Raw genomic sequence first — 26,846 nt, 5'->3', positions numbered from 1 at the left:
AGGCTTCGAACTAGATTTTTAAACCTAGCACTGAAGAGAGGCCATGGTCCATTTTTCCTTGCCCCAAGCCTTTCAATTTCAGCAGTGCAAATTTAGGGTTGGGAACTCTGAAGGCACCTTATACTTCATCTGATCCAAGACCCTTCTCATTCTCATTCTGGCAGAACAAGAGTATGGGTCTGCACTAGTACATCCATATCTATTATTTATTTTATTTTATTTATTTATTGGACTTGTCCCCGCCCATCTCCCCACCATGGGGGACTCTGGGCAGCTTACATCAAATTAAAATCATAAATACATGATTAAAAGTTATAAAAAACCCCCACACTTACAGAGATAAAGAAGAGATTAAAAGATCCGAGAGGCCGATAGAGGCCACACCAGGCCGCTAAGGGGCTAGCCAACCCCATTTCTGACATTTTCCCTCCCCGCCCCAGGCCAGATGGCAGAGCCAAGTCTTCAAATCCCTCCGATTAAGTACACAAGTGTGTTACCAGCTTCCCCCTCCACAATATACTCTCTTCTAGGAGGGGATGGAACAGCCCTGGATTACCATTAAGCAAAAAAGCAGTGCTGAGGGTACCTAGAGAAAGGAGGCACCACAGGGTTTCCCCCAGCTATCATGCCCTTAACTCTTTCACTGCTGCACTCAACTTTAGTTTTCAGCACTTAGTGAGTCTTCACATCTTGTCAGTTAAGTAATAGAAGGGCTGAGGGGCACCATTGTTGGGCTTGGCTTAGGGCATCAGTTGGTCTTAATTCCTGCCCTGAGAAGAAATGTTAATAGACCTTTTTCTTTCACATGTTCAAGGATCATGGAGGAAGAGCAGAGATATGCTGTACATGCAGAGGAAAGAGGAACACTTGCTGGTTCATCCCTGGACATTTATGTGGTGGAAGCACAGGTCTGAAAAAATCTTCATGGGTATCAGTGGAATGTGCTTCTTAGCAATGGGAATCCTTTCCTCACTGCATGGAGAATTCAAGGGTTTTTTTCCCGAGAATCTATGAAAACTCCCCCTTCAGGACTTCAGCCACAGGGCTGAAGGGGAATACAGGTAGTCCTCATTTAGTGACATGTTAGAACCCTTATTAAGTGAAGCGGTCACTAAGTGAAATTGCAACTGTGCTTATGATCTTACTCCCTTTGCTTTACAGACCTGCAAAGCTTTCCTTTGCTTTACAGACCTGCAAAGGTCATAAATGCAAGGATTGGTTGCAAAATTACTTTCTCATCACCATCGTAACTGCGAACTATCGCTGTATGAGGCAGTCACTAAGTGAGGACTACCTGTATTAGGAAAGACCCAGCACCTGCTGCCTACACCCCACCATACATTCAGAAGTTGACCCTTTCCAAACTCTTCTGAAAGAATCAAGAGAGGATGTACAAAATGATGCCAAGGCATGATAATGCATAACACTGAAAAATGACTGAATCACAAGCCACAGAAACCAATGGTAGTTTTATAGTACATCAGTATTGCTAAGCATAGCTAAAGGAAATTTATAGTTTTCATAATATTAGCTCAGTATATCAACATAATCAATATTTTACAAACATGGCTTCCCAATATAATTTATTTAGACATCTTATCATAGGCAGCTACAGCAGAAAGAGCCCCCCCATACATTCCATGAGGATTGCCACACTAAAATTTTTTTTTTTTAAATGCAGAAATTATAATTCACGTTTATATTACAGAGTATGCCAGAGATCTCAAGATAAATATATACAAAATAAAAGTTGGAAATTATATCTCTATATCTATTCAGCTATACTCTGAGCAGTGCAAGGTGAAAAGATCAGGCCACCATTTTAATTTCCCACAATGCTCCCTTAATTTTAAACATGGCAGACCTGCAACCATCCCAGTGAACAAATCTATTTATTGGTATAACTCATACATGGTGTCTCTGGAAAGGACAATGCACACTAACTATAAGTGTACAGAAAAGACCAGATAAGACAAGACATATTCTGCATAAATCACTGCAAAACTGAATAACTAATCCGTAACGTGGTCCCAATCCAATGTTAAAGTCAAGGGAAATTTAAACGACCTGTGGAGGAAAAGCCTTCTTTCACTGAAGCCTGTCACAGTGTTTAAAAGGTAGCCTAAAGCTAAAACAAAACAAAGAGAACACGTAGAGAATGGGTAACTTCCCCCCCCACCCCACTTTCTGGTCCTAACCGCTAATGAGCGTGCCCTACGTCAGGGATTTTCACAGTATTTCAGTTCTATCCACAAGCAAATGAAATTGAAGAGCACAATTTCAAATTAGGATCTTAAGACTTGCAACCATTCATACCTTGCTTGTTTTAAGGTTTTGTCCACAATATTTTCAACCTTTTCAACATAAGGCAACATATAGGAAAAGAAAAAAAAAACCAAACAAATTATACAAAAACAGATCTTAATGGGATTCAGTCTGCTGCATTTTTTTCTCAGCAAAAAACCCACAAAAAACTCAGCTTAAACACAGTAGCTGTTGCCGTTTTTCATTTGTAGCATAAAAAGACAAGACAGTTTTCACCGTAAAATAAAGGCCACGTAATGTACATTCTTACTGCATTGGCCTCAATGTTCTAAGAGTGAGAGGAGGTCAATTGCTTCTTTGAATGCTTGGCATCATTGTCAAAGAGCCTGTCCCTAAGACAAATGCATTTAATGAAACCAATTGTACATCTACCAGAGCCAGAAGCTGGCATTCATATGGAATTACGGCTGAAACTGCACCATGGTTGGCAGAAAATAATTGCCTTTCTTCCTGGCAGACTCATGCTTTGCAAAGCTTTAATTGTAACCGCCCTACAGTTTGGTGGGTGAGATGACTACAAGCATGCGGGTGACCAAAAAGAGAGAGAAAGAAAGAGAGAGATTGAGAGATTAATCCTGTATATTTAAGGCATTATATGAGGGCTTCCAAAATAAAACTGGAGATCTTGCTGTTGCTGGACAGTCCCATACAAGGAAGAGATCTCCAGAAACTCTCTTTCCCAGCAGAAGTGGACATCTCAATTTTGCACCCAGGGCTCCAGATTGAAGTGTCTACAAGTATTTTTCCTGAGTAATTCCTAGGATTAATGAAAGAATATTTGCCTATGATTGATACATATCTCTTGAACTTGAAGCAAACCATTCACAACAATGGTTATTTTAATCATGGGAAAATCATTCTATAAGAGCATGAAGACACAGTGAATAATCCAGATTCCTGGTGCCTCTTGATAGTGGCAGCATACGGGTGTATACGCATGACTACGTATACATATGCACATTCACATACAGAGCAGAAGAGAGAAAACACTTTAGCAAAAGTGTAAGATACATCATAGGACATTTCAGACAATTTGATTCTTCCAAAGGTCATTCCTGTGGTGCGGCACAGAAGGTCCATGCAAAATGCAAGCTCTGCCCTTGTGGACGGAAATAGTTGCCACAAGCCTTTTTTCATTTCCGATCCACCCACCCAAAACTTCCTTCAAATCAAATAGCTGATATTTAATATTCATAGCTCATATATGGCATATGTGACCCCTTTAACGTGAGCTTTATAACTGGATGTCATTGCTTTCTGCCTTCCCCAAAAGTGTGGAATGCAACTCGCTCCAAAAGTGAGAAAGCCAGAAGAAGCAGGTAGACCGCTAGTTCTCTTGTCAACTCTTCGGTTTTGCTGCTGTCTCAGTGGGAAGGAGAGAAAGGCCCTGGCTGACTTCTATCTACAGGGTGAAAACAACTTAAGATTTATTTAAAAATTCCACACATTCCCCTGGCATGCTTACCAAGATAGTCTGAAGTAAGAATGCTTAAAAAGAGACAAGCTGTTGGCCTACCTAGCCTAGTGAGCAGCAGTTCTCCAAGCTCATAGATCGAGGTCTCTCGCACAACCCTGATGTCTCAAGTCAGTCTTCTCTGGCACCAGGGTTTGCATCATGGACCCCCTACATGCAAAGCACATGCTCAGCTGCTAAGTCATGGCTTCTCCCGAGAGTCTGAAACAGCAACTAGCAGTCTGATCTTCTCATACAACCTGACCTAGCCTTGTTTCACTAGTTTTAAATAGATATTTTTGTCCCTTTCAAAAATATGGCTGGTTAAGTAAAAGACCAGAGGTTCACCTCATTAGATGCCTATAAAACCATCACTACTTATTCAACGGGCTTTCTACAACTCTTGATTTTTTTAGTGCAGCTTTTCTGAACCCTCTCCCCCATATTTCTATAAAAGCAAAAATCTGTACATCTGGATATGTCATTAATCAACAAGACAGGAGAGAAGCAGCTTGCAGCTGTCTACACTAATTGCACCTTGAGATCCAGGCCACAGTCCTCTTAATCATCTCCAAGCAAGGCAATCAGCTCAGAGGAAGCTTTCACAAAGTCTCTGCTAATCAGGCGCTTCCTCCCTTTAGCAGTCATTCTATATGGGTGTGTGTGTCTAAGAATGATTTTGGCTGAAGATGTATTCCAGCTAAGTTAAGGATAACAGAAGAACTGAAGAAGAAATCAAATAAGTTGGAATCTTGATAGCTGTAATCAATGCCTTGAATTACCAGCTCATTCCTTTGTGGTGATACATAGAAAAGATACCAGCCTTGTGGAAAATGAAGACGTTTTCTTGCTGTTCAGTTCATCCTGCAGTGGTATTAGAGAGGAGAAATTTCGGAAATTTGTTCTTGCATGAAACTTTAGGCATTTAACTAGAGACAAAGGATAAATATGAGCATTTAGAAGGCTGTACAGTTCACTCCATGCAGACGAAAGAAAAACTGTCTCGTAAACTGATCTTAACACATGAGAGATACAACAAGGCAGTTGTATAAGGGCAGAATCGTAAATAGTCCCCTGAGCACAGCAGCCTACTTTGCCACCATATAAGACTGAAGGTTTGGCCTTATGCATCATGTTAACTCTGCTCTACTTCACAATGGTCTGTTGAGAAAAAGAGTTCTTTAAAAAAAATTCTGGCATGAAACCAAAATGAAGCAAAACACTTTATGACTCAGCATGATGTGTCAATTTGGTCTAGAGTCTGTTGGAAAAAGAAAACATAAAACTGTGGAATGGGGGGATGGTGGGGGGATTCTCCTGGGAAACTGAAGAGAACATGGCTTGCTAGGATCCCGGATAAGAGCACTCCGAGCTGCATCATCTGGCTGCCTCCCTGAATATGATGTCTTTCAGATAGGTTGGGACTTGGAACTGATGCTGGCTCAAATAATGGGGGTTTATACCTGGCCCAGGAGAAGTCAGGGATCCCAGAGGGGATTCACTTGCAGAAGGTGCTTTTCAAAATATACAAGCATGCAGGCAGCACCTTTTCCAGCTGACAGAAAGAGTCTGGTAGCACCTTTTCCAACTAACAAATGTTATTGAAAGGCATCAGCTTTTGTGAGCTCACGAAATCTGTTAAAGTTAGAGCAACAAAATAAAATGTGTTTGTTGGAAAAGGTGCCACCAAACTCTTCCTGTTTCTATGCTACCATTGACCATGGCTCTCCACCTACAAAGCATGAATGTATAAAGCATAAAGCACAGACAGTGAACGTGAATACAGATTATAAATGCAAGCACCTGGAGGAGGAGGAGGAGGAGGAGGAGGAGGAGGAGGAGGAAGAATCTTGAACCTAGCTTCACCCTTCCACTTGTGTGCAGAAATGCCCCACAATGACTGGGCCCTCAATATATTTCATTGTAAAAGCTCATTCTTGTAACAAAGTAAACCCTTTTCCTTTCAGAAGTATAGAGAAGAAAAGGAAGGTAACCGTCATTAGAGAAGAACGAGGATGATTTACCTCTCAGTCTGAAAACGAGCAGAAACAATGAAGGTCCCATTGACCTAGCTGCGCAGCACAACCTGTTCTGGTTCTTTCAGTGGCTCTTCGCAATTCTCACTGAGATTAGGCTCACCTGAAATGGAAAACCATAAACTGCTGAACAAGGGTCTGCATGCTGTTCATCTTAATTCAGTACTGTGTGATCTGTGTGGCTCAGTGATTAGAGCAGAGGAACACAATCTGAGGCCCTGCACACATGTTGTCCACAAAAGCCTTGAGTGTGGCCCCCAGAAAAGTATGGAAATTGCAAGAGATAAAGATTCAAGAGACCTTTCCTTAAAGAACCAACTGCAAACTTTCTCTTATCAGGGAAGAGACTCCCCTCCTGACCAGTTCATAGGAAGGCTGTGAGAAGGAGAATTAGAAAGACTTTGCCTTAATATATATGGGGATCTATTGCTTCTACCGAATATGGTTCACTTGCTGAAGTTCTTGTACCTTATCCCTTTCATCTCAGTATATCTTGCTAAGGAGAACCCTTTGAGAACTCTGCTTGGCAAATCATCATATTTGGGGCAGGCAGCTGCCCATGTGCCTGGCATTAGCTTTATTTAATTAAATAAATTAAAATAATTAAATCAATTATTTAATTAAGCCTGAATTTAAATTAAATTAAATTTACTTTTTGTCTTGGCTGCACCCATACGTTTGTTGAGGCTCCTCCCAATTTTTGGAATGTAGCCCTCATCACGCAACTCAGCGGCCACAGGAGGTCCAATGAAATCACCCCTGAGGAAAGCCCCTTGAAAACAGAGCAAGGGGAGCCGGGGGAGAGCAGTGCTCAGGGTCCCTTGGGGAAAACATGGAACATGGGAGGAGGAAAGGGAATAGGATGGAGTTCTTGAAAGAGAGTCTGGCAGTGTTGGTTGGAACCGTAAATGGGAGAACCTCAGACTGCAAAATTTTGTTTCAGGTCCCAGTGAGTCAGCCCAGTGAGTCAGCCCAGATCAAACAGAAACAGACACCACGTAGACCTAAAACTACTTTTATTAGAACACTAATAGTAAAAGTAACTTTTTGTAAGTCGCCCATAGTCCCCTATTGTGGGGGAAATGGGCAGGGGAAGAAATCTGATAGATAGATAGACAGACAGACAGACAGACAGACAGACAGACAGCATCTTGTATGTCTGAATGTGCTTCCCTTCCTCCTTCTTTTATTTTCATGAGAATTGGGGGGGGCTTTCTGAGGCATTTTCATAAACCACTTTCTTGGCCTGGGTTCAAGTCATCTTTATCTGATCATTGCCTTTGTAGCGGATCTTCTCTCTGTCCTTTAAGGCCATCCCCTATACCCCCTACACAATTGGACTGGTGTAAATATATAACGAATGGGGGGGAAATAAAGATCTCCCAAAGTACCTTTTTGTCAGCATACTAATTTGGATTACATTTTTTCCTGAGATTTTAAAGGTATAATTAATTTAAGGGGAAGTCAATCATATTAAATTCCATGTCTTGCTTGAGTACATCTCATAGCTTTTCCATGTTATTTAAAAACAATTTCAGCAGACTGCCCCCCAACTTTTATGTAGAAGAAAAAAATGCCCAGATATGTCAATAGTTTCCCTTCCCCACCTTAGTACAGCTCTGAAAGCTACCCAAGTTGAGGAAACTTCACTTAAAGAAGATTGTTGCTACATTTAAATCCTTTGGAGGATGTAATTTTCACTTGTCCCACTGAAACCAACCAAATATTTTAAAGATTTTTTTTTAAGATTGGGTAAATCAATTCAGTTCCAGGGCCCAGTCCTAAACTTACTCGGATATGATATGTTAAACATAAATAAATACAATATAAAGGACTGGTTTCCATCTACCAACAATTATTTCCCCAGAGATCAGCTATATAATGAACATCCCTTCCAGAATGCATCCAGATGCTTTTATTAGTTCTAATCCAAGCTAATTATTGTAGTGCATTATCAAGAGCCTTCTCTCACGCTATGCTAGCAACATAACCTTCCAAGGTAATGAAATGCAATCTTCTGCAACTTCTTGTACTGGGCTGCTTCTCCTGAAATTAATGTAAATTAGCAATGGAACCCAAGTCGTCTTTTTAGTACAAATGACTTGGCTCAAGGGATTCTAATGATATTAAATGCCTGCAATTAAGGGGAGGTACTTTCTAATAGAAAGAGAATGGTTCAGCCACAAAAAGGTGGCACTCCTTACTATTTACTTAGAAAAGGTTACCATGGTGTCTCAAAAGATTTGACATTCAACAAATGACAAGACTACAATTGTTTACTTCTCTGGGAAGAAGGTCTACTGATGTCAAAGGGGCTTACATCCAAATATACTCAGTTAAATATGTCATTTTCATCACTTTTTAAAAAAAATCTTATTGAACTCTACGCACAGATAACTAGTCACATAGAAAAACTGGTTTATGGACCCATAGGAGCAGATCCAAGGGCATGTAAAGACTTTTAAAGGAGAAGAGTAATTAAAACAATCTAATATTGGGTTTTGCTTATATTGTAGGAAATATTCCTCCTTCAGTACCAAGTTTTCCAAGGTAACTTACAAACACTTCAACCTTATAGTTCTTTAAAGATAAATGGGTAATTAAAAATATACAGCATGGTTTTGAAAGAGCAGAAACTACAGGAATAAAATTAGATTAAAAGTTGCCATCACAGCAAACATTATTAGCGAGCGAATAACTTGAAATAAATTAAACAAGAACTCCCAGGAAAAAAACGTCCTTGCTTGACCCTGAAAGGGAGCAAAGTAAATGTTTGTTGTAAGCCGCCCAGAGTCCCCCATTGTGGGGAGATGGGCGGGGACAAGTCAAATAAATAAATAAAATAAATAAAATAAAATAAATAAAATGCCAGGGATACATTCCAAAGCTGAGAGGCCACCAGCAAAAAGGTCCATTCCTGCACAGCCACCTACCAAAACCCAGCACAGGGGGAAATCAAGAACAGGAATCTCTGAAGAGATCTAGAGCTCAGGTATGAAGATAAAAGAAGAACTTTTCCTTCAGATATTGTGGCCCTGAGCTGTAATTATGCTGGTTAGTTCTTACACACTGAAGAACATTTTTTGTAGTAGCTATGGCATAAGTGGGCTTGAAACAAACACAATGTCCTATGAATCCAGAAACGATGACAATGAATGCTAGGTGACTGAGTTGGTGGCTTTACCATTTAGTGGGATGTTCAGGTGCATTTCTTGAGGTGTATCCTCAGGTCCTTTTGTATTCATAGGCAATTTAGCTGCAGTCTTGAGAGTCAGATGCACTGGGAACAGAACTGAGAGGATGCACTTGAAGGACTACAGAGATGTGGGAGGAATCTATTGAAAAGGGTGTTGCATCACTGGTTTCCTGATTCTTCTCGCTTGAGAGCTTTGTTGGCCCCTCCTCTAACAGTGGGTCTGAGATATGTCTGCTTTGATCTTTCTGCCTTTTTTTTCCTGCCCATCTCTTTGCACAAATTCTTCTACAGAAAGAGAACAACATGCACACACATATATTAGATTTCCTGTCAGAGTGTGGCATTTTCCTAGGACGTGTCTGGCCAAGATTATTTTAAATGCATGGCTAGGGGTCCTGTGCTCAGTATGTTCAGTTACTAAAATAAGACCAACCATGCTGGTTTTCAGACCAAAGGCCTATTTCCGCCAACCTGGCGCCTTCCAGCAATTTTGGACGCTAATTCCCAACAAATATAGTCACATAGCCAGTATTAAAGTACTACAGAATTTCTCCTTCAGAATATCTGTGAGAGCAGATTTTCTACCACTCATCTATCTAGTAGAGTATCATCTAGAGTGAGCCACAAGGTTTAACCAAAAGATCCCATCATATATCCACTTAGTTTAACACACTGGTATACAGATACATCTGGCCATAATATCCTCAATTCAAGTTAGTAATTATGTACATACAGTCATGTGAAAAAGAAAGTACACCCCCTTTGAGTTCTATGGTTTTACATATCAGGGCATAATAAAAATCATCTTGCCTTAGCAGTTTTCAAAAGTAGGTAAATACAATCTCAGACGAACAGCAACACATGACATATTACCCCATGTCATCATTTATTTTATAAAAATAAAGCCAAAATGGAGAAGCCATGTGTGAAAAACTAAGTACACCCTTGCTGCTTCCATAGGTATGAAGAGGCTCAGTAGCAGCCAGGTGCTGCTAATCAAATGCCCTTGATCATCAGCAAGTGTGACTACCTCTATAAAAGCCAAAGTTTTAGGAGTTTGCTGGTCTTGAGCATTGAGGTGTGTGTTAACGCAATGCCAAAGAGTAAAGACATCAGTAGTGATCTTAGAGAAGCACCTGTTGCTGCCCATCAATCTGGGATGGATTATAAGGCGATTTCCAAACAATTGAAAGTCCATCATTCTACAGTGAGGAAGATGATTCACAAGTTGGAAAACATTCAAGACTGTTGCCAATCTTCCCAGGAGTGGATGTCCCAGCAAATTCACCCCAAGCTCAGACTGTGCAATGCTCAGAGAAATTGCAAAAAATCCAAGAGTTACATCTCAGACTCTACAGGCCTCAGTTACCAAGTTAAATGTTAAAGTTCATGACAGTACAATTAGAAAAAGACTGAACAAGTATGGTTCGTTTGGAAGGGTTGCCAGGAGAAAGCCTCTTCTCTCTAAAAAGAACATGGCAGTACAGCTTAGGTTTGCAAAGTTGCATCTGAACAAATCACAAGACTTCTGGAACACTGTCCTTTGGACAGATGAGACCAAAATGGAGATGTTTGGCCATAATGCACAGCGCCACGTTTGGGGAAAACCAAACATAGCATATCAGGACAAACATCTCATACCAACTGTCAAGCACGGTGGTGGAGGGGTGATGATTTGAGCTTGTTTTTCAGCCACAGGACTTGGGCACCTTGCAGTCACTGAGTCAACCATGAACTCCTCTGTATACCAAAGTATTCTAGAGTCAAATATGAGGCCATCTGTCCGACAGCTAACGCTTGGCTGACACTGGGTCATGCAACAGGACAATGATCCCAACCACACCAGCAAATCTACAATAGAATGGCTGAAAAAGAAAAGAATCAAGGTGTTGCAATGGCCCAGTCAAAGTCCACACCTCAACCCGATTGAAATGCTATGGCGGGACCTCAAGGGAGCTGTGCATAAACAAATGCCCGCAAACCTCAATGAACTGAAGCAATGTTGTAAAGAAGAATGGGCCAAAATTCCTCCACAATGATGTGAGAGACTGATAAAGTCATACCGAAAACGATTACTTCAAGTTATTGCTGCTAAAGGTGATTCTACAAGCTATTGAAGCATAAGGTGTACTTAGTTTTTCACACATGGCTTCTCCATTTTGGCTTTCTTTTTGTAAAATAAATGATGACAATGGTGTAATATGTCATGTGTTGTTGTTCATCTGAGGTTGTATTTACCTACTTTTGAGAACTGCTAAGGACCAGATTATTTTTATTATGTCCTGATATGTAAAACCATAGAACTCAAAGAGGGTGTACTTTCTTTTTCACACGACTCTAAATGTGTGTGCATGTGTATATACACACAAACACACATACACTATGCTGAATGATCACCTTGCTTTGAAATTGCCCATTCATAAAAGGGAAGTATTTTGAATTGAAGTGATCAGAAAGGGGAGAATTCTGTTCACAATTTGGAGGGGAGGGAAGGATTACTTTCTTGGTGACTTTGATTGTTTCAAAAAAAAAAAAAATGGAAAAGAGCCACTGTGCACAAGGGCTTATAACTTTTATGTTATCTCTTTTTATAATGATCTCTAACCCATACAAGAATCAGGGGACCAGGTAACATTGTGGGGTCCAGGGATTCTTATAAGGAAGAATGTGGCAGGTTCTTGAGTTTCATGAGTGCACAGGATAGGAAAAGGAAAAAAAATGTATTAAAGGATAGTTGGCCACTCATGCATTAAGAAAGCATGCTTTCCAACTCCCTGCAAATTCTCTTGAGAGTTCATTTATTATAGTACTTGCAAAAGAGGCCTCTTTTGTAAGGAAGAACAATTCCTGCATACTCTAGGGCCTGGATTCAATTTGTATGGATATGTATGCATGTATATATTTCTTCTTGTCACGTATTACCACAACTTAAACAAAACAGTTATTTCATTGGAAGAAAATTCAGGGAAAAAAGAGCTACATCTTCCTATGATACAAATTGATTATTGAAATGTCCTACTAAAGGAGATGGTGAAGCTCTGGACAGCTGTAAAATAAACATAGCATAGGTCTAGCCTGCCCTAAACAGATCCAGATTCAACAGTTTTCCTCCAAATACCTTTATTAGGCCCAATCAAATAAGATTACAGTTGTAGCCAAGGCTTCAAAATAGATATTAGGGAATGGAAATCAGTCAAGATCCAGTTTGAATGTGAGATTTGTAGGTGACCTGATTCAGTTCAAATTTATGATTTACTGGCAACAACATTCTATTTAAACTAATTTAAGGGTAGATTTGATAAAAGATTTGGCTGTAGGTTACAATGGAGAAGCACCAAAATGCCTGTAGCTGCTTTGTTTTTGAAAGAACGGGATGGAAGCAGCAGAGTCAGTAGACCCTTTAAAGGGCCCTGCAACATTTCAGGCAGATAGCTTCAAGGATTTCACTGCAATAAATTTTAGAAATATTTCCCACGTACTTTTTCTAAGGCAAAACAACAACAATGAGGGAAAAAACAACTTTTAAATTGTCCAGCAAAGGTCCTATGCAGAATTGCTGAAACAATGCAAACAAGAACAACTCCTAGTCCAACTTAAAAATGTATATTATCAAAAATTGTTTAAAAAACTAACTAAAGATGAAAGAATCCACCCCCTTTGGACTATTTCCTTTTCTGCTTTGGCAGGCTTATTGACATAGTTCATTGGCTGTGCTCGGCTCTTCTGGGAATGGTATGTTGCTTGTGCAACATTTAAAAAAACCTGAGAAGGGTGTATGCATAATATCACTCTTGTGCACATAATAAACTATTATATGAAATACTTCATCTTATACCCAATAGCTGAACAGCAAGCACACCGTCTCAGACTCACTCACATAGGCATCCTCAGCAAACCAAGATTACATTAACACGGCACACCCACCGTGATATCAGGATGTAAATTCCACCCTTACATACTTGTGCCCAAGGTCTGAGGCAAGTATATAAGGTACAAGATTTGCATCTCGTTGATGCGATGCACGTTCTGTCACCCCCCTGGCCCCCCAACCCCTGTGAATTAAACTAACCCACTTAGTATAAGATAAAACAGATCCAGACAAGATGCAGAAAGGAAGAAAGGACTTGAGTGGGGCGGTATTTTGCCTTTTTTTTTTTTTTTAGGGGGTGGGGCTAAAGGAATAAAAGGGTGTAAAGAATTGCAGACAGACTGTATACAGAGACTAATGGGGACTTTACTGAAGGTCAGACAAACAGATTAAAAAGGAAGGGAGGATAAGGATAAGAAGTTACGATTTGGAAAAGCTAGAGGTTTACAAGAAAGAGCAAAGCAGATTAGGAAAAAGAGAAGCAGAATGCAACTGAGCCTGTCTTTCTCCCTTTCGTTCTTCCCCTTTGAGCAAGCCTGCCTAACAGACTCTAAGAGAAGACTGAGGCCCAGAGAGCAGAGTATCGATTTCCCCCATCCCAAGCAGTCTGAGAGGCAGGATTTTCAAGGATGATAATATTTATTGGCCAGCTAATCACACTGGTATAAAACAGCTTGTCGCTCTAATTACCTCCTTCTTTCTCCTCCAGCTTTGTCCATTTATAAAAAGAAAGTTGCAAAATTATTTGACGCAGCAAAGCCAGAAAGTCCACTGGATCTCCAGACTGCCTTGAAATCTCCCAGAAACTATTTGAAGGCACCAAATTCAATTCTATGTCTGAGACAGACTGAAAGATTCAGTTTGAAGATTTGATTCAGGACGTGATTTCAGCAAATTCCTTTTGAATGGCATCACTTCTTCAAAGCTCTGCACAACCCTAACAGTTATTCTTGATTAAGGAATTCTAAGCCCAGGATTTTTTTCCAGTACCAGAACCAAACAGGGTTTCTAATTCTTACATATAAAAATGTCATTGACTTAATTTAGACATTCTTACTCACAGCAGGATAATTTAAGGTGTGTCAAGGGGTTGGAGAAGAAAAAATTTGTAGCTGATATTGTTACCCCATCAGGGATCAGAAACCTTTATGATCTACTGCATATCATCACAGAGAATCGTAATATTTGCACACACCCAAGTAACTTTGCCCAGTCCCCTCAGTCTCTCTGTGTAAAATTAGTTTCCAGTTCTCTCATCTTTTTTAACCTTCTTTCCATCTTTTACAGTTTCTTTGAATCCCAGCACAGGAACCAAGTGGAGTCTGATCAATACAGAATGCAGATCTATTAACTCCCTATGATTTGAAAACTACATTTCTACAGTATTTATATTGCTTAAATTGCCCCAAAAGCACATTCACCTGATTTATATTCACCTTGCCATTACAACTGCAACATCCTTTTCACACATACTATTATCTGGCCAATTATTGGCCTAGCACCTGTGTATGTATGTGATCAATTTTCCCAAATGAAAAACTTTTACATTTGTGTCCATTAAATTTAGAACTTTTTATTCTTAACCCACTTCTCTAACCTATGTTCCAATCCAAATTTCATCTATTTTGGATATGCAGGATACATAGGTTCCCAAGATATGGACACCTACCATCTAGTGGCTTGAACATACATACAAATGCAACCATATGAAGCATCTGACAAATAACAGATTTGACTACAATTTTGCAAAAAGAAGAAAGAGAAAAGAAGACTTCCTACTTCACTGTATAGACAGTGAGTACTGCAAGACTGAAGCCACTGGTTCTCTCTTGTGCATACGACCATTAGCAAATCTAGTCTTGTTATCCAGTATGTCCAAGGTAGCGTAACAAACACAAATGAAAGATGACATTACTTGACATTATTAGTGAACTGGCAAGGGAGAACATACCTTTTTCTGCTAAATCTTTCCACCTGTCTTTGTTTTCCTGTATGGTCTGGAATAAGTTGTCCTTAAAGCTTCTTAAATCCACCATTGCCAAAGCATTTTCTGAGCAGGTCCCACCAACGCATGCAGCGTTTTTGATACTTATCTTTTTCTGTATATCAGTGCTGGTGCCTCCTGTACTATTTTCACTACAAAGAGGGGAAAAGGTTCGATTAGAATTAAGACACCTTTACTGCATGGAAATACAAAGGCAGCACGCTTTTGGTAAAATAAACTGTATGCCTCCAGAATGCAGAATTCAACTAAATTGGGCCCATTCATTCCTTTTCATGATCAATCCTAGGCATATCTTACAGCAACCATTCTAACATGTTGCCTTCCCTATGTGGACATTCTGGGAGTTGTAACTAATATTTCTGGAGGACTACAAATGGGAAAGGCTAGCTTAGAAACAAGTCTCACTGATTTCAATGATATCTTGACTTCCGGGAAAGAATGCACAGCACTGAAGCTTAAATCAAATAAATTGGATTAGAAGAACTAAGGCATCCACCAGCTCCTGTAGCCCTTTCCTCCTCCTTAAATAATAGAGCAGAGCTATTCATTTTAAATGTATTTCATGATATCAAATCAAAACATTCATCTTTGACTTCAGATTTTTGGATGGTGACATGATGATAGGTAGATAAATAAAGTATATGAAGTAAATATTTATAATATTTTACTAGCACAGGGGAAATAATCAACACAGTAAAAAGTTTTTCCATTGTTTGCTTGAGATTAAAAAAACAACCACCCCACTCTCTCCTTTAACATTTTCTACATAACAATTCGGCTTTAGATTCCCTGAACTGAATCATTTTCTTTGTATGCGTGCTACTCTATAATAAGGAAAAACACGCTATAGTAAGCAATACATCCTGTCTTTGCCTTCCATGCATTCAGTTTCTGCCTTGAGTAGAATACGCCAAACCATAGATAACAATTGTAAATATTGCCACTAGATGGCAGTATTACATTAGGGTCACTGCAGTTTCCAATAATTACAATGGTTTAGGAAGAAAACAGAAAAACCAAAACCTCAAACCTTGGTGCTGTCACAAAGGTAGGACTTTCGGACTTTGATGCTTCCTCTATAAGAGGAAAAACTATTTTCTCCATGGAGTCAGTAAGAAGAGCAAATGTTGGTTTCACTATGAAATCAATGAAACCTGTAGAACAATGGAAAGTGGGGGGCGGGGGGGGGAGAGAACATTTAGGGCTTGTCCAGTCAGAATGAAAAACTTGGCACCCGCTATGCTAGCACCCGGTAAACTAAACAGACACCAGGAGGTGCCGTCAATGGCCGGAGAGAACACCACAGAAAGCCCATCTGGAGGAACCCCCAGTAGCACCATTTACATAAGTAGGAAATACCCAGGACATTCTATGAATCGAAGGACACCGAGCTTCAGTGAAGGTTTTGTGCAAGAAAAAAGGGATGGAGGGACAGACCTCACTGATTTCTCCTGGCATGTTACAGAAGTTCCCCTCCTATTCTCCCAAGCAGCTTTTTTTTGGGGGGGGGGGCAGGAAATAAAAACCGGCAAAAATCCCTTCCCTTCCGAATGCTTCAAATAGTCAGAAGGTCACTACACATTACTCTGGATCCAGCCAATGTGCTCTTACAAAATCAAATGAGTTTGTATGTTCCCTGGGTGTAGTAAACTCTGTTAAGCAGGATTAGTTGTATTTTGCTCATAATGCAGAGAAGGGGGGTGAAGAAATGGGTAAGCCAATATAGCTAGTTCAGCAGACGTGAATCTAAGATGCCACCCTATACAGAAGATGGCTTGTCACAGTTGCTTCCAACTTGATACACTTATTTTATTCTGAATTTCATAGACTATAGGCTCAGGACTGTGATTTTCATGCTGACCCACAAGATGAAGTCCAGGTCAAAAAGAAGTTGACCCTTTGTATTGATAGCTTTTCATTTTCCTAATCAGGTAATTATTCTATATGTCTTCACTCTGAAAACACACTGAATGAAGAAAAGCACAGTGTTGACCACTGATGATCAGGGCTTACTTCATTGTTTTCTCTCTCCTCAGCCAGTTTTTATGTAGCATCCCCTTCTGCATGCTTCCTCTGAAACGAAAGCCACTGAATTCCATGACGCTGACTCTCGGATAACTCTGCTTTACGCCAACCAGCATCTTATTTCTTTATCTGCAGGGCTTATAGGGCTCTCATCTGCTAACTCTGACTTGGGTACAATTCCCCACTCTGTCACTGGGGTTAAAACATACAATTAAGTGAAAAAGAATCTAAAAGTATTCCTATGGAAGTGGGAGGCATGACTAAAAACATGAACCATAGTGTGGACATGCCCTCTCCAGCCAAGAGACCGTGACAACAATCAATGGAACAACCAGGTTGTCACCAGCTTCCAAAAAGCCAGGAGGGAAGAGGAAGATTGCACACTGGAGGCCTACTCTTCCAGAGGAGAGGGCAGCAATTTTAAAGCCCTGTTTCCATGGCCCTAAAAGATGACAGCCTCTAACTGAGGGAATGGTATGAAAGAATGTAGACTCTGCCTTGGGAGGGAAACAATGAACCATTAAGGGATGAGAAAAAAAAATTACTCAGTTGTGAGAAGGAGGAAAACATGAGAAAGAAACTCAAAATAACCCCACCTTGATTGTCTTTGGTATAAGATGTGGTAGAGAGAAACTCTTTCTCTTACCAGGCTTTCAAGATGCTGCTGCAATACCCTACAACAATTTTTTAAAAATCCTGAAATCCCTACTCCTTCTGTTTCATGACCTTGCTCACCTGTCTGATAGATACATAGAAAACCCTGCTCGATTTAATTGGGAGAAGATGGTTCTGCAGATACCCATGCTTCAGACTCTGAGGGGCTTTAAAGGGGCAACCAGCACCTTGAATTGTACCTGCACACAAAGCGGCAACTAGTGCAGCTCTTGGAGTAAAGGTGTTACATGAGTGCCTCCGGAACTACCCATCTCTACCCAAGTGCCTGCATTCTGGACTAGCTGCAGCTTCCAAATGCTCTTCAAAGGTAGCCCTACATAGAATGCGTTACAATAGCCCAATGAAGAGGTAACAGAGGCATGAGTGACAGTGAGTAATGCCTGCCATTTCAGGAATAGATGGAACTGAGCAAAGGCCCTCTTAGCCACATCTGTCAGTTGTTAAAGCAGGAGCTGTGAATCTAGGAAGACTTCCAAATTGCAAACTGAATCCATCTGGGGGATTCAGAATGGGTGATGGTATCTCACTGATGGTATCTTACTGGAATTAGCTGAACCCAGAGCCACATTGTCTTACTGCAATGGAGTCTCAACCTGTTCTTCCCCATCCAGATCCAGACAGCTTTCAAGCTCCTGCACAGCACTTAGCCAGGATCAAGATGTACAGAAGGGGAATCATCAGCCTACCAATGACCCCAATAATCTCATCCAAAAGCTTCATGTAGATGTTGAATAGGAGTGGGGAATGTGTAGAGCCCTGGGGCATGCCCCCACTTAAGGTGTCTGGGGCTTGAGCTGTCCTCCCCTACAACAAACAACTGAAACCACCTCTTCATGAAGGAGGAGAACCACCATAATATAATCCTCTCCCCCGCCCCAATTGTTGGAGATGGCTTAGAAGTTTGACTGATAGTATTTGAAAACCACTGAGAGTTCAAGCAAGACCAAAAGGGTCACCAGAAATCATCAGTAAGTGCCATCAATGCCATCTTCATGCTGAATCTAAGCCTGAAACATGACTGAAATGAGTTCAGATAATTTGGATTTGAGGATCTGGACCTTTATGACATTGAATTTATATTTGAAATGATTCTTCATTATGTGATGCTAGTGATATTTGACAACATGTTGGCAATGTTCTGTCAGATTAGTGAATGAAACAAGTAATAACCCTTGGAGACAGAATTCAGCCCACAGCTCTGAGGTGGCAATACTGAACCATGTCTTCATTTTATTTAAAAGAAAACACTTGCCACTGTGAACAAAGCACTATCTTCCACTAAGAGCTGAACTGGCAAAAAACTGAATTCTATATGGAATGGTAATAGATTTTACATCCTCTTGATATGCTAAATAAATGTCCCATCACAAAGGCACCCAGGAGCCCATTTCCTTCCTGAATTCTTGGAACAAGGAACTTCACCAATGCTTAAAACTGATAGAACCAAAATCAAGATGCTATAGTCGTCTACCCTGTGTTAATAAAAAGAGAGGCTGACATGAAGACCCTTTACAGTAGCATCCACCTCCCTTTCCGACTTGCAAGATTCTGTTAATGTAACTTTACAATAAAGTGGAGCTAGTGTGCTTCTTGTCTGGACTACCTTGCAAGGCTGACATCAGTTTTGCAAGTCTGAAAGTACATTTCTCCCCCGTCAGCTTTACAGCCCAAGAAACTAGGGAGGGCCTCTTCTGAGATGCTTCCCATGCCCACATTCCTGCTGCAGGCTAAGCTGCCTGTTATCCAATCACTGCCCTGGCTACAGCTCTTCCCCCGTCTCCCAAGGTCATTCCCACATACCATTACACACTGATGAGGAGTAGAGAGGTGCTGCACTCCTGTGGGATCTCAAGCACTTCTTCTGCATCATTTTTGAAGCATCCACAGCCCTATTCTATACAAATATATCACAGAACCAAGCTCTAAATGTTTACCACACATCTTAAATACATATTCTAAAGTATACCATTTACTTGGTTCCTATGTACTCTGGCAGCATTTTGAATTATACTTCATTTGTTTCAGATGGGTTTCTACTGACACATCAAGAGAGCAGCCACGGGATACACCATGGTCCAGAAGTAACCGTGCCTTTTATGTATCGATTCAAAATTATCTTGAAAACAATCTTTATGGAGGACTGATAGCAAACTGGTGGAAATGTATAGAAATTTATAGAAAAGATTGTCTTCACTTGGAGAGGGGATTCTGGCATCCTAGAAGAATTTCACACATGGATGAAGAACAGGGATAAACGCATTGTTTGGTCTCTAAAAGGATATATGCATTTGCTCAGTGAAAAAAAAAATCTCCAAAGTGAGAAGATGGATTTAACAAAATCTGTTGAGGACGTTCACATGTGAACAAAAAATGCATGAGACATCTCTTTAAAAATGAATGAAAAAATAAATGAAATGAAAACATGAAAAAATATGAAAATATGAAAAATATGAAAAAATAAATAACTTTAGCATTTCCCCCCAGAAGGTTTAATTAAAAAAATGCAGTGTCTAATTTAAATGTAAGCTTTCAGCTACTGGGATTCATTTTGTGGCAGGTATTCACAGAATATGTGCCTTACCAAAAACTCTTATAAAAGGTGGGAATGAGGAATGGAATAGATTGCTTGACCAGGGTTGCCATATCTGGGTTGCAAAAACACCAAATGACCAAAGATGGGAGCAAAAGCTTATGGTTTTCTGTATTTCTTTGCTGCAGTTTATTGCTCATCTAGATTTTCACAGGCCTACTTATGCTGTCAGTGGGATTGAGATTGTTGAAATGTTCTCAAGAATTTTATAAATAATTATAGAACCAATAGAATGCTTGTCATTTGGTAAACATGGTTGTACATAGGGGTATAGTTTATGCTCATGTAGAATCTTTTTTGTTAGTTTCTTAATATGTATTAAGAATTGATAATGTATTTTCCAAAATGCATTGGGCAGAATAAAGAATAAGTTCTGCTCTCTGGTTTACGTGTCTTTGTTGTGTGACTTTGTGTCTCTCCTTCCTACAAGAACAACAGCTGGAAAAGACTATGGAGAAAAGTGGTGCATGAAGCAATGCAGCCATTTACAGGTAAGGAAGCAACACTCCTCTGTGAACTAACTTTAAGCCACAATATTTAGATATTTGTAATATTCCCTCCTCTCACATCACTGATTCACCCATAATTATATACCTGTGACTGAGAGCTAGTTTTGATATCACAATTGACCCCACCTATACACGTGCCGGAGTGTAAGTCAGTGCCAGAAAAGTGAACTAAGATGGGACGCTGACAGTCTCTTATGAATGAGAAAGGCACACTGTGAAGCCCCTTCCTCATCGACATTAGCAGTGGCACCAAGATGGGAGGAAACATGCTGGGATCCCAAAACACTAGTTACAAACTCTAGGAATCCCCTATCTAATTCTTCCAGTGAGGCTATTCTCCACCAGGGATGAAGGTGTGAAAAATTGTTGGAGGCTGAACTGCATGACAAAACCAGCTGTGTCCTGTTGCATCAGGCATTTCTTCCTTTCTTGGTATGACATTTAAAAAAAAACAACAAGCCTTACCTATTTGGGACTGTGCCACCATGGTGGACTTCCGGTCACAGAGAGGAGAGAATGGTAGCCCCAGCGCTGCCTCTTTGTCTCCCTAAAGGGTGGGTGGGGGGAGAGAAAACATACCATTATCAACATACAATTGAAGCAAGTGAAATAAAGTCTGAGTGAAAGTAAGCCCAAGCATTCAGAGATGACAGCTGTATATGGCCCTAACTATTTAAAAGCCAAACGCCTGGCAATACAATCCTAGGTAAGAAATAAAAGATATAAAAATTGGCAAGTAGCCTGTCCCTTTCTCATTGCTTATAGTAGAACTCTTGACCTGCATCTGCCATAGTTAGGAATAGTTAGGAATGGGAACCTCTTGATCATTCAGGGTCATGGTCATGGATATTATGCCCTTGAGCTATCTGCCATCATGAAATTATCTCCATATGGTTGGATGCAAAACAAGGTTATTGCCTGAAGTTAAATAACACATGGTTGCTATTTGGGAGGGGAGAAAGCCTGTATCTAGCCACAAGGACACACAACGAGGGAAAGGTTCATTGAGAATATTCCTATCCATAGGTAAAAGTTGCTGAGAGTCGGGCAGCATATAAATTTAAAATAACAACAACAATGTTGTGCTTGTCCTTTGGATAGGTACACACACACATACACACAGACAGACATGCCATGCTAGTGGTTCTTCTGCATTTTTTCAGTCTTTCACTTTTGACTGTTTTTTTAAAAAATTCCTGGGTGAAACAATGGGAACTGCATTTAAGTTAATTATGTGACCAAAGGGTATATGTGAATGTCCCTATTGTATGATGATCTCTCTAATAGTCTGCAATCCACAAACACCAACAAAAGAAATTATTGAGCAGTCTGAAAACAAAAGACAAAGTCTCCAACATTTAATCTGCTTAGATAAATTAATTTTTTTTAGATATTCTTCTGGACTTAACAGTTCAAGGAAGTGCTTAAGAGAGTGTAATGCATGCAATTACTTATGTCCAAGACAAATACATTTATAGAGATCTCTTGATTATTTTAGGGAACACAAGATCATAAAATCAGTGCTTTTCCAAGCAAAAATGGCTAAACCATTCTCTTCTTCCTTTCTTTTTTTTGCAACTGAGACATTCTTAAACAGACCTGCATTTGCTTAAAACAACCCTTTTAATTTAATTTTATTTTTTCCAATGTATGTGCTTAGATTGCTTAGTGCTTAAATTTGTTTTTTTATCATATATTTTTCATCTCTTCCCCATTTAACAGGCTCTGTTCAGATAGGATAGGATAGGATAGGATAGGATAGGATAGGATAGGATAGGATAGGATAGGATAGGATAGGATAGGATAGGATAGAAATCAGTATACAGCAAGCATGCTATGCTACAGCTTTTTTCTGGGTTTGTTCTAAATACCCAGATGAAGCTGCTAACAAATATTTTCTTATCATCTAGCAACTCCAATAACAGCTGCATCCAGTAATGCATGCCTCTATCAAATTTCAGTTTAAATGAAGTTTTGATAGGTTTCCTAATGCTATGTATTCTTCAATGCACTCTCTTCAGTATGTCAACTGAGATTTTTTGTAAATCAGTTTACTCTAAAAAGGAACTGTGATATCCTGGCTGTTTAGTTACCATACTCTAAAACTACAGTTTGATTCATATTTAAAGTCCTGGTTTATCCAGCTAGAATTTAATAATTAACCAGCCTTCCAAACTTGGTGTCTTCCAAGCTTTACAGCTATACTGGGTGGGCATTCTGGAAATTACAGTTCCAGTCCATCTGGAAAGCACCAGATTGCAGAAAGCTGCATTACACAATAATTTTGTATATAATTGGAAATTGGGCCTGAAGGAAACTATGCTTAAATATTAAACCTAGTGCACAAGGGAAAGGAAAGGGTGACATGTATGAGCAGTGCTTATTCCTGATTTAATAACTATTGGTATATCTGAACTCTTTGAAATCTTACTGTGCCGGATTATAAAAATATCATGCACACTTCCAAAATAAAAGAAAGGGTTTAGTTTGATTACTTTGGGACAAACAAAGTGTCCGAAGGGTTTCTTTTGGCACCTCCAAAAATCCCACCCATTTCTTGGAAAATGAATGCCAGTACAATCCCTTTAGAAAACAGTTCAAAGGGATTTATTTTATTTCATGGGTTCCTGCACAGCCCTTCTCCAGATACCTGCCATCACATGGGAGATGAGTGGGGGAAGGTCTTTCCAATCCTGGAAGCCCCCATGCAATGCCCTCCTGATCCTAATACGACAACCTTCAGAGGTTGCGAAAAGAACTCTTTCATACTGAATGTCCAGGTTTAGACTGCTGTTTGCTCCTGTATTTTGTTCTTGCTCTTTGATTGTTTCAATTCTTTATGTCAATGCTATATTACTTACATTTTTAATTTGCAGTTGAAAGACTGCATTAAAAAAAAATTAGAGAAGGAAAATTGATGAAATGCCTGATTCTATTTGCCATGCCTTGCGAAATGTATTACATGCATTTGAGAGAAGGGAGTAGTACCTGTCGAAAAAACTCTTCCATCAGGGCCTTTGTCCATCGGTAGTGCAGATCCCACAGTTTTGATGGATGGCTGATGTCTGCAGCGTGGAGGATCAGGGCCATGGCTCTGGCTTTGTCAATCCTGTCCATTCAAAGACATTCTCTCATTACCTTTCTGCAAAGGTGAGCCTTGCTCCAGGTTGGGGATGTCATTTAAACTACCCCGCCTGCAGCAACAGAAGGAAGGATGGAAGAAAGCCACTTACCCTTCTGTTTGCTGGAGAGTGTGCCTCATTGTCTTGATTTGCTGGAAATGCCCAGACATATCAGTAGATAAAACCATCTCAATAACCAGGTTGCGCAGCTCCCTGTGGGCAATCAAAGTGGCTAACTTACAATGGCATTAATTTTATACCAAGGCATGTGGATTGTACTGCATTGACCCATTTGTCTCTCAGAAGCAAAAACAACATTAAGAGGTTAAACTGCTTAAAATAATGAACTGTAACCTTCAATCCTTGTGCTAGTCGGCTTTAAAAACATAACCTTACTAATACTATTAGATTCCTTTTTACTGCAAGTATTTAGAGAATCGTGACCAGAAGTTTAGATACAATGGGAGGCTTTCTTGCTTGCCCACTATGGCAGTGAGCTGACATATACATCGTTATAATTCTGCCATCAGTATCTAACCATCTCATTGGAAAACACAGACAGAAGCAACCAACAGGTCACAAATGGGTGATCCATGACCCACAATCCGCTTTTGGGCCCGAGCCCCATTTCTGGGGCCTAAAATTGGTTCTGCTAAATTTTCAACAAAAAGAAAAAGAATTAAGCATGCTAAGATCTTAATAGCAGGATCATACTTATAAAATTAAAAATCCCACCATCCCTCTAAATGAAGGAGAATGAGCCACAAAGTCTAGGCCTGTTCCAGTAACACTATCACATTACCGCCCTGTAGAAAACAAGAGCCTCCAGTCACAAAATAGCTGGAGCTAGATTAAAATATGTAATTAGAGAAAGAGGTCCCCTTTCAAAAGATAACCTGCTGCAAAGGGCTCCCAGTCTGGGAAGATCTTTCTAAGGTGGTAGAGGTAGTAGATGAGGAGGTCACCAAATTTGTGACAGAAAAGTCTTTAGGGGTAAATCCTGCCCAAACACCTTGAATTATTAAGATTGCCCTTTATCATATTTTGGAAAGGAAACATATTCCATGGAAACAGGAAAGTATGTAGCATCTGTCCATTGATTAGTAATGGGCAACTTCCTTTCAATTAAATGTCTGGGATAAGTTTGCTTTATGATTATAGGTTTTGGTTTATTTTATACTAGCTTATGCTATCTTACAAAGGTAACTGCCTGAGCTGGTCAGTGAGTAATACAAAATGGTTTGATGTTAACTTATTCTAGGACCATGCATGTTCAGGAATATTTTCCTAAGGCCATTTTTTCTGATAGTTTTGAGAGGGAAAGAGTGTGCAATGTAACCAAATAATGATTGGTAAATGAGATCTGCTGGTAGTGGCTTTCAGCAGAAAATATAATTTCCCTCTACCTCCAAGCACAAATCTTTAGGAAAAAACAAAATGTTCTCTTCTCCCACTTTTATGTTATTGTTGTTGTTGCTAGTGGTAGTGGTGGTGTGAATCAGAGAGAGGGAGGCGGGTAGATAGAGACAGTGCATCAACAAAGTCTAGAACCCCATACAAAAAGAATGATCCCTTGGTTATTGAGGCAGAGCAGCCTGAATCTATCTCCCTATCTAGGATCTCAGTTGCAGCATTTACTCCCACGACTTCCTGTTTTTAAAATCCTCTCTTGAATAAGGCAGGCACAAAAACTACTTTTAATTCATGGTAACATTTAAGCATTATTCAGGAGTGTTCAAGGAAGTCCTCTGCTGAAAAACTGATGGGCTTCTGGATCAATGTAAAAATTTTATGAATGTAAATAGATTGCTATTCCTAAAGGACAGTGTCCAGCCATGGTAACATAAGGTTGAATTTTGGGGGGTGAGAGGTGTTGCCTTGAAGGATAAGATGTAATGAAATCCTTTGGAATATTGCTATAGAATAATGTCTCTTAATCCAAACACTCCAATTACAATCTCTGTCCTCTCTACATTACATGCAAAGAATTTGGCAGATGATCTTCTGCTTGAACCCTTAGGAATTGCCTTTTAGCTATCACAAGAGGCTGCAGCTGAATACGCCTTGGCATTCATGAGAGGTGTTGGAGAATTTCACTGGGTCTGCATTTTTCAATGAACTGGCCTAATTCTTAACAGAAAACGCATTTTTCATGGAAAAATCAAATCCATTTTCTTTCCCCCATGTTTTAAACTTACATTTAACCACACTGTAATGACAAAATTTTGTCAACAGACAACGGAAACTGCAGAAAAACAAAACGTGCACTTATATATATGTATAACTACTGATACAAAAGAGAGTTGTATTTGTGATCTTAAGGAGAAATATCCAATTTTAAGCATTCATATTTATTATTTCTATTAATGTTTTAAATTCTGTTCTGTTTATGTTTTCATGATATAAACTGCTGGAGTACTTTTTTAACCTGGCAGAATAAAAAAGATGCAAGAAGATATTTGTGCAGATGTAGATAATCTATTAAGAACTGTTTTGTTTATATAAGTAAAACATGGAGGTTAAATGTGAATAAGCTTTCATTAAAAGGGTCTTAGATTCTCATCTACTGTTTTAATCTTTCAGCCAAAGCTATTTCCTACACTTTTAAATATCATTGATTCAAAGAAAGGTACACAGTAAAACCTTGATTTAATTGACCATTTAGAGGAAAAGGGCTCTGTTCTTCCTGAACATTCTTTAAAGACAAAATCCCATGGTGATAATTATTTACATCATTTATGTAATGATGGATTTACATGTATGATGTGTAAATGATGTCATTTGCATGACTTCATGATAAATGATGGAATGTGTCATTTGCATGATGATCTCATTATGTAAATAATTTAAATTGGTACAAATAGAGTAAAATTAATGCCATTTTAAGTGCTTCATCCAGACATCTTTGGATGCAGTAAATTTGTCTGTTATTCTGGGGTGTGTCTAGATGGAATTTTCCCCTTTGCATATGAAGTAAACCTAGCAGATAATAACTACAATAAAATAATTCATGTCTTGTGCTTCATTATTTTATATGTTGGG

General features: G+C 39.6%; 1 protein-coding gene across 4 annotated transcripts in view; it reads right to left on the bottom strand.

The window, feature by feature from the left end:
- Window positions 1-1,566: 1,566 nt before the first annotated feature.
- The window catches only part of PDE1A (phosphodiesterase 1A), a 144,895-nt gene continuing 119,615 nt past the window's right edge, over window positions 1,567-26,846 (bottom strand). For 3 of the 4 annotated variants that reach the window (XM_025163090.2, XM_007422774.3, XM_088135736.1), the window contains exons 9-15: window positions 23,916-24,017; window positions 23,671-23,791; window positions 21,148-21,229; window positions 15,914-16,037; window positions 14,830-15,014; window positions 5,803-5,917; window positions 1,567-4,642 (exon numbers count right to left, since the gene is read on the bottom strand). In XM_025163090.2, the coding sequence (XP_025018858.1) occupies window positions 5,847-5,917; window positions 14,830-15,014; window positions 15,914-16,037; window positions 21,148-21,229; window positions 23,671-23,791; window positions 23,916-24,017 (685 nt within the window). In that variant the 3' untranslated portion in view covers window positions 1,567-4,642; window positions 5,803-5,846. Of the gene's footprint in view, window positions 4,708-5,802; window positions 5,918-14,829; window positions 15,015-15,913; window positions 16,038-21,147; window positions 21,230-23,670; window positions 23,792-23,915; window positions 24,018-26,846 lie in introns of all 4 variants that reach the window. The other variant, XM_088135735.1, reaches the window with a different exon arrangement.

The sequence above is a fragment of the Python bivittatus genome, unplaced genomic scaffold (genome assembly GCF_059951505.1).
Source record: "Python bivittatus isolate LINGU-HERP-01145 unplaced genomic scaffold, Pbiv_v1 ctg000200_np1212, whole genome shotgun sequence".
NCBI lineage: Eukaryota > Metazoa > Chordata > Lepidosauria > Squamata > Pythonidae > Python > Python bivittatus.
This window is presented reverse-complemented; position numbering and strand designations above follow the sequence as displayed.